The sequence below is a fragment of the Anastrepha ludens genome, chromosome 5 (genome assembly GCF_028408465.1).
Source record: "Anastrepha ludens isolate Willacy chromosome 5, idAnaLude1.1, whole genome shotgun sequence".
In the NCBI taxonomy this organism is placed as follows: domain Eukaryota; kingdom Metazoa; phylum Arthropoda; class Insecta; order Diptera; family Tephritidae; genus Anastrepha; species Anastrepha ludens.
The window spans coordinates 53149792-53158802 of record NC_071501.1 but is presented as its reverse complement, the minus strand read 5'-3'; the positions used below and the strand labels follow the sequence as shown (position 1 = coordinate 53158802).

General features: G+C 35.2%; 1 protein-coding gene across 1 annotated transcript; it reads left to right on the top strand.

The window, feature by feature from the left end:
* The first annotated feature begins 338 nt into the window (after positions 1–338).
* LOC128864337 (acyl-coenzyme A diphosphatase NUDT19-like) lies at positions 339–8481 on the top strand. Its single transcript, XM_054103951.1, has 3 exons — positions 339–650; positions 6636–7129; positions 8313–8481. The coding sequence occupies exons 1-3, from the start codon at positions 555–557 to the stop codon at positions 8416–8418; spliced, it is 696 nt and encodes a 231-aa protein (XP_053959926.1). The 5' UTR covers positions 339–554; the 3' UTR covers positions 8419–8481.
* The last annotated feature ends 530 nt before the right edge of the window (positions 8482–9011 follow it).

Below are 9011 nucleotides of genomic sequence, written 5' to 3'. Positions count from 1 at the left end.
AGGAAACAACCAAGAATATATTTATAGCACAAATCAATGTTTCCGTTGTATCGACATGTTTTTTACATACGTACAAACAAAATATAACTGCATTTACTCGAAATGTATTTCGTTTAATTTTTGACGCACAATTTTATATAGGAGGAAATGACTGAATTGTTTCAATATATTGGGTTGGGGAATAAGTTCATTGGGTGCCTTACGAACTCAACGAAAAAATCAAAGAAAGCGGTTGATTCCATTGCGCGAACAGACCTAATGATTCCGATATATCACTTTTTTAGATATATTATAGCAGGAATCGATGATTTCATTGTATCGACGTGTTTTTTACATCCGTACAAACAAAATATAATTGCATTTACCTTAAATGTGTTTTGTTTAGTTTTTGAAGCACAACTTAACCTAAACCCCAAAAAAAAAAAAAAAGAAGCACAATTTTAAATAGTCGGAAGTGAAAAATAAACTGTATTTAATAATAATTTAGTTTGTTTGAATATATATTAAGCATGTATACATGTCTTCTGTTGGAACTCTGAATAAAAGTGTAGGGTATGGAGGAAGATTGCCCGCAGTATAAATATCGACCTTCGGCCACTGTAATACTTGCGATTGATAAAAACGATTTGCTTTCCAAACACAATTATGAGGTAAAAAGGGAGATGTTATTTATGTACATTTACGTTTGTATATAGTGAAATTATTCAAACATGGTAGAAAATGTTTAATTAATGTACCACCTTTTTAAAAAAAGATATCTTAACTACAAATGAAAACTCCCATCTGTAGAGCAGCACTCACTGCCTCACTTTATCGGCCATCTATTTACACACACCTTATGAAACATTCAGAAGATGTCCAAGACCGCCTTAAAAAGTTAGCGTTGCGGCTTACTGGTGCTGAAGTTGAATCTATTCTGAACCACAGGCGATCCTTGACCCTTTTTCTTACGGGCTTGTTTCTGGTTATTGCTATAGCAGAAAAAAACATCAATTCATAAGATGTCCAAGACCATTCCTGTGACAGCCGGTTCTACGTTACCGAAATTACTCGGGTTTTTCGTGAACAAGGGCTACCGCCCTAGTAAACTAGCCCTGTATAGTGTAACGTACCTCCTTGAAGTACAAATTCTAATTTTTTTTTTTTAGTTTTTGCTTTTTGATTTGTTTAACATGTCATTGGAAAGTGAATGTATGTATATATGTATTTGAATTTAGTATTTTTTATTTTTATTGATGTGCAGTGTATGAGTTTCTAATTTTTTCGGTTCTTATTCGAACTGGGTGGAATACAACATATGCCGCTCATTCATCTCTTAAGGGGGAAGTCTACTGTGAATTTTTCAAAAAATCGATTTTTTTTTTATTAGCTTAAAAAATACTTTGAACCCTCTTAAATAAGGTACAATATGTGTTACAGCTGGCTAAATTTTTCTTCGTTGAAATTTCGACCTTTTCCCGAAGCGCTCCAAAGCGCGTACCTGCTATACTGAAACTTTAAACGCATTTTTCTCGAAACTAAGTTTTTGTATACGGTGTACACGATATCTCGAGTTCTGATAAATGAATCAGCTTAAAAATTTAATTATATATCCTCTGTAATAGTGTCTCTCGTCTGACATAGGATTTTTTTGATATCGTTATTTGTTAAATTGTTATAAACAATAGTAACATCAATTTTAGGCAAAAAAAAAGAAAAAAATTTCAAGAATTTTTTTTTCAACGCCAAAATTTTTTATCGACATAATCCTACGTCAGACGAGAGTCAATACTATGTATATGATAACAATATTTTGTTTTTTTGTTTTAGATCACCGAAACGTAAGATTTCATGTACACCGTTTAGGCACCTAAGAAAAGCGGACCTGCGCTTGCAGAAGTGCATCGGCCATTTTGAATATTTTGACTTAAAATTTTTTTTTCAAAAACTTAAATATATAATAAAGATAAGAGTTTAAATAGATTTTATGTACGAGCAATATTTTGTTAGAAATAAAATCCGGAAAATAAGCCTGTTTTTTCCCTTGTCACAGTAGACTTCCCCCTTAATAGAAACAGTATCGAGAAGCATTTTTTAATGGTGATTACTTTGGTCTTTGTTAAATGGTCAACATTTCGTAAATGAGGGATGAAACGTTTGTTCCGTAATATGATATCGGTGGTCTAAAATCTCATACGAACCGCGATAAGTTTTAACGTTGTAATTGTTTCAATAGGAAGACAGACTCCCAAACGAAATAGTGTGGGCAACTGTTATTTGTGCCGGGAAGCACTTCGTTCTTCGGAAGATTCTGCTGTCCATTGCATAAACGCTGTTCGAAACTCGAGTTCTACCATCGTTTTGGGAACTATAAGCATTAATGTCAACAGACATAATTCACATCGCAGGCTGCCGGAAGCACAGTAGAGTACTCCCATATAGTTGTACTCGTGAGACAGCGAGCTGGAATTGTTTAGACAAAATATATTCACATGCTGGGCAATACCGGGCACTATTTTCAAAAGCTTATTTTCATCACTAATTTTGTGCTTACACTTTTGTTAGTGAAATATTGAACTAATTAACAAGATTTAGCAAAATATCTTGCTAAAAATCTATCTAATGTATTATTGTTAATGGTTGTACGGGTTATAATACGTTCACATATAAATAGATGATCTACTTTTTCGTGCTTAACTCCCAATCCGTAATTAAAAAGCGAGATTTCCCAAACAAATCTGAGATTATAAAATAATGATTATTATCTTAAAAGTATGGTTATTATCTTTTTGACATACAACCCTGTTTTTTCTGTGTTATAGATCATAATTTTTGAGCGTGTAAAGAAAAACGTCAAAGTAAAAACTAAATAAAATGGATGCCAGCAAAGAAAACAGGTTTGTAGACATAATTCTAATAAAATGCTTGTTAGGTATTATTAACAATGCATTCATATAACAGAAATAAATCATACCTATGTTCATAAACGTGTGTTCTCTTATTACTTATTATAAAATGTAATATCGAATTTCGAATGCGTATTGCTGCCATAATTTTTTTAAATTTCAGTAAACGTCGCTTACGGATTTCCTCCAACTGTTTATTATTAGCAGCCAATTGCGCAATTAAATTAGCTATTCCTTCTTCTTGTTTTTTCTTCATATCGTTAATAATAATTAAACAAACCAAAAACACCGAAATACTCCACCAAAATAATTTCTATGAAGAAGAACCTTTCACAACAGTATTGACAGCTGATTGTCAGTTTTGCAGGTAATCTGCCATATGTGAACAGGTAGATTAATTTTGTAGATTTATTGGTAATTAATGCATATGTGAACGTACTTTTAGGCAACTTTGTTCAATAGCAAAATGTTAGTATAAACTTCTAAAACTAGTGTTCTTGTTTTACAGAGATGCGAGAAAGACTGTTGGGCCTACAGGCGGTATCCTATCTGCGGGAAAGTACTAAAGTAAAGCACACAATAAATCTTTCAATTTAGAAAAATTAAAAAATATGTACATGTAATAAATGAATAATTTATATTTAAAACTTGCAGATAAATTGAATTAAAACGTTTAATTTAAAACAAGTCAAACAAAGAGTGTCCATGTATTTGTTGTTAGTACTTTAATTAAGTTCAATTAATTTAATAATAAAAAATAGAATTGAAATGAGGAATATGAAATAAATTAAATTTCAAACGAACATAAAAACGAAGTGATTGGTTTTCTTATATGTCGGTTCTCGTTGATTTGCGAATTCGAAATTTGTGTGGTTTTACCAAATTTTTCTTAACCTTACTTTCAAGTGACTGAAAGCGTTCTCTCCTACTCTCCTAGACTTGGAAAGTTGGTAATTAAAAACATTTTCGCTGCGTCTAGCCATTGGGTTGTAATGGTGAGGCTTCATTAGAGACTGTGTAACGCGAAATGCTGAGCCTCTCAGCACAACGACTGGAAAACGCTGAGAAAAGGGCTTTGAGAAATTTGGTTTAAAAACGACTGCTCGAAAAATTGAGAATAATTGCAGCGGCCGGGTGCCCCATCAACATAAGTCAAAAGTATTTCATCGTCCGATCGTCCTGCTTTCAGCTTAGGAATCAAGGGCATGTAAAGCGTGACCTTTGTCTAAAGGGATGAATTTTTCCTATATAGTGTAGGAGTTTTTGCAATGGACGTGACTTCGTTACAGAAAAAGGCAAAGGAATCCCGGCTCATACTTAAGCACTTCTTAAAAAACTGGTCGATGCTGGTAGGGATGTCTAGCTAACAGAACTTTCCGTGCCTCCCCTACAATACACAGACACGCGTTGATTATTATACGCACTAATAGAAAAAGCTGGTATACTCTCCGTAGACGCTTTCACCTGTTCCTGCTTATTATAAAATGTAATATCGAATTTCGCATGCGCATTGCTGCCATATCAGCCAATTGCACAATTAAATTAGTTATTATTTCTCCTTATCTTTAATCCCTATAATTAATAATAATTAAACAAACCAAAAACTCCAAAATATTCCACCAAATCAATTTCTATGAAGAAAAACCTTATAAAACAGCTTATTGTCAATTTTGCATGTAATCTGCCATATGTGAACGGGTAGATTAATTTTGTGGCTTTATTGCTATTTACTGCATATGTGAACATACCTTTAACCTAAGGCCTTTCTGCACTGCGAACGTATTAACGACAATACGTGTAACTATGGCGTGTATCAAATAAACTAAAACTGTTACACCAGTCCAGAAGCAGTGCTTGGAAAGGGTTATTTATATACGCAGCCTCGGTTTAGCTGAAACGTCATTCTGTCCCCATCACACGTGGCTGCACAACCAGTAATAATTAAAAATTTGTTACTCTTCTCCAGCAGCGAGTTTTCAGAACAAGAACATTTGATTCAGCTACAGAAATCACTACGAGGCCCGACGAGTCCACTCTACAGTCCACTTAGCCATTTAGACGTTCGACGAATAAGTGAATACGGCGTGATTAGAAAAGAACCAGGGGGGAACAAACTACCACCTAACTCAATCCTTTTCAGGACACAGAGTATTTCGGAAATACCTACATAGATTTGACCATGACTCCGTAGTGCGCAATCTACACGGAGAGGGATGAAGATGTAAAATACGTCTTGCTCCAATTCCCATGCTATGCTCCCAAAGCCTTTAAAATCTTAGACGGGGATAATATTGTGGATTTTATGGGGCGAGGAAATTCGCGCGCATGTAAAACATATTCAAGACGATCTATGACACGCGGCGTCTCGTAGGCGTCAACAATAACTAGAATCCTTTAAGCTAACCAACCTCAAGAGGTATTACCTTTTCGGCAGTTGTGCGCGGAGACTGGTAGATTATGAATAGGCTGCAAATCGTCCATGCTGATATGCCGATATGACAGTACTCATAAGAGTTTCCTCTTCACAGGCGTCATCCCGAAAAAAAAACATGTATATAAGCAGAGGTGCATGCGCACAAATTACAGTGATTTAATAAAGTGAGCAAGTTTTGTTGCCATTAGCCTGTAACTTTTATTTAGCAATCCAGTGATCGAACTCAGACGAAATATTGAGAGGCTTTGTATTGCACAACATCGTAACAATATATGTAATTATATATGGATGTATTCTTCTCAACATTTGCTCTTTGGAATATAACAATTGAAAATGAAGGATCTGTAAATAATACACCCATTGAACAGATCATAATTTGAACCAGATTTCTAGCAGGATCAAATAGCCACTTTCTAACGCTGGGCGAAAAGAAAAGGTCTTATACCACAGTGCTGTCAACTCTCGTTTCTAATATTAAGTAAATTTCATTAGACCACATTCATACGAGTACAAGAAAACTTTTGTTGCTTCAACTTCTGTTTCGTGCAATTGTTTTAGTTTTTATCTTGCATTCAACAACGACATTGGGAGCAACCCTTTCAACACCGTAGCTTGTTTCACAGTACTCTGAATGCAGTTGTGGCTATACCTTTCATTTTGTCTGCGCCGCATTCTGCAAATAACTGGATGTTATGTGTCCGATTTCGCCTTTGCTGAAACTAGTTTAATCGGGCGGAAAGCATTTTTGTTGTAAGAAGAGGTTTTTAGCGGATCTGTCATTCATTGACTTTGCTTCTCTCAAGATACGAGGCTCTGATTTCCATGTTGTGGCTATGCTTTAATCCTTCAGCAATGTTGGAACAATTCTAAATCGATCTCTATCATCACAATCAGTTTATCGTGGACGCCCACTTTCTAAAGGGCCTAATAAACTTTCCCTTTCCGAATATTTTACCCAGAATTTGCACTATTCGCGAAATTTCGACATTTGATAGGTTTTGCTGCTTATAGGTAATTATATAAATTTTTTGCTTCTCGGATAAAAACATTGTTTTTTAAACTTCGTTCTTTTCACACCAATTGCCGCACACTTAGTATACTCACTGGCTCCAAATTTCACCAATTAAGGTCAAATTAAAACAACACTATTAAGAAAATGAAAAGGTACCCATTACAAATTTAAAATAGCAGGAAAAGCACTCTAAGAGGAAAAAAATAGCCGTTGGCGTTTTTTACCGAAAGTTGTGCATATGTACATACATATATACTCGTCTATGTAAAACTGTAAACTATCTAATTCAAAAACTTTTTTTAAGATTCTACTTTTTGAACGCACTACGCATACGGCTTTTACGCCTGGGCACTGCGTTTTTCCTGGAGGCACTTTCGAAGAAGCATCAGATGAAAGCCAAGAATGGTTGGATTATTTTAAAAATTATGGCATAAACCCAAATCTACTGGATAGTTTAATTGTTCAATATTCCTGCATTAAAAGATCAAATCCTCTTCTAACGAGCGGAAAAAATTTGTCACGCGATATTTCATTGCGAATAACCGCCTTGCGCGAGACATTTGAAGAAGTTGGAATTTTATTATTTCGAGATCATGAAACTCTCAAGAAGCTTACTTCGACGCCTGCTTTTGGGGAAGATTACAATAGTCTGAACTTTGATCGTGCTAAGTGGCAGAATGCAGTCCATAATGATGCAAAACAGTTCCTGTACTTATGTCAGTCTCTTCAAATAGTTCCGGACTTATGGTGCCTGTACGAATGGTCATTATGGCGCTCACCACTGGAAGCAACAAAAAGGTTGGTTTGGATTGTACTTCATATGTATAATATGTAAATATTTTCAAATTTTAAGTGATGTGTAATTTTTGTTTGTTGATTAAAAGTGATAGTGAAGCAATCCTATGAAAGCTAAAGAGATTTTTGGTCAAGAAATTTTATATTTGATTGAATTGCCGATTGTGCCACATATGTATAACTTTCGCACTCTCTTCGCTTGAACGCAACGCGAGAAACCCGAGTGTTGGCTACAATAAACGCTTTGCCAGCGAAAGCTTCAAGGTGAAAAATGGGTAAATCATGCACAAGAAAGTTAGTAAAATTTATTTCTTGCAATAATAACAGCATTTTGTATGCATCTGATGATTGCCAGCGCACGCGAAAAGATGAAAATTATCCAACTTTACCCAACTTCAAGTTGGTGTTAGCTCAACTTTTCAAGTTGAATTACCCAACTTGGTTTGAAATGAGTAATTAATAATCCAAATACCACATTTGTGGAAATGTTTCTTGTTAATAACTTTTAAACGGTTGAACATAGTGGTGCTTCGTTTCTGAAACAGTAATATTGGTACCGAATCTCATCGATTGGTACCTATCTTAAATATTTTTAAATTTTGGAATCCAGCCTGTAAACTAAATATTTCCTAATCTTATTTGATTACAAAGTGTTAGGCCATGAGAAATTTTTTAACGGTGTAACCGTCGAAATTTTTCTTATTTCAAGGCTCAGCACGATTGAATGAAGTCACTCCCTCAAAACGTCTGTAGAGGCATTGTTTCTAAGGTAAATAGAAGAAGCACGTAAGCCTGGATACGAATGCAGTTGTATGCCGTATTTTAATGGCAAATAGTTTTTGTAAGCAGCTTTTTGTTGATATGAATGCATCGGAGAATGTCCTACAAATGGCTGACAGCATTTAGAAACAAAAATTTCTATAATTTGATGTTTCAAGTTGCAGTAGTTTCCAACCCATACCAACCGAACGATAGTCACGCACAAATCCACGCGGCTCCAGTGGAACTTTACCTAATTATAACTAACTCAGCTTTTACATTCCAACAACAAGCATTGGGCCATAGCATATCCACTACTAATCAATAATAATCGAAATCAAGACGATCGCAGAAAAATAAATCTAATTATTCAAAAATTATATGTGTATGTATGTTCTTCCATTTATGCTTACTTTTATACTTGCAGATATGATACCGTATTTTACTTCGCAAGTCTTGCACAGAGACCAAAATTATTACCGGAACGCACTGAAGTCAAAGTGGCTATGGTCAGTATCTATCAAAATTTGTAATTATTTTGCTATTATTTCTTGTTCAATGATATTAAATACATAATTAGTGTCGAGGAATATGTAAAGACAAGAAAATGCTGTTGCCGGACTGCTCCGCTAATTCAAAAGAATTACGATCAATTTAGATTGGAATAAAGCTTGTCGTATCATAGGCTCGCGAGTTTCGTCAGTCGACCATTCCACTCCAAAGGAAACAGAATTGAGGTGGACTGGTAAACGTAACATAAAACAGAACCAAATATATGTCATGGCACCAATTTATTCATAAGCAATATGCATTAAAACGAACTAGTTTTAAAGGGCGAGAACTAGTTCCCACAACTGAATGCCCCACGGTCTCCGTCTCGCAAATAACCAAAATGCCGACCCATAATATCTCGTCAGACTTGGTAAATGGTTATGTGGAACCAGTGGTTGGCTACAAGCTTCAGACAACTACAGGGGAGAGAGCGGCGATTTCAGGAAAGGTAGTTTGTTCCTGTAAGAACAAAGACGGCGAACTGGTGACTGAAATCCAGAGCAATCTTAAATTATGGAGGGAACACTTCTCGAACCTGTTAAACAGTGGTAGCTGCGCATGTCACAGAGAATGT

Coding starts and splice junctions, on each gene's coding strand:
- LOC128864337 (XM_054103951.1), top strand. CDS start 555: ATGGAGGAAGATTGCCCGCAGTATAAATATCGACCTTCGGCCACTGTA. Junction 651..6,635: donor TTTCCAAACACAATTATGAG/GTAAAAAGGGAG, acceptor ACTTTTTTTAAG/ATTCTACTTTTTGAACGCAC. Junction 7,130..8,312: donor CCACTGGAAGCAACAAAAAG/GTTGGTTTGGAT, acceptor TTATACTTGCAG/ATATGATACCGTATTTTACT.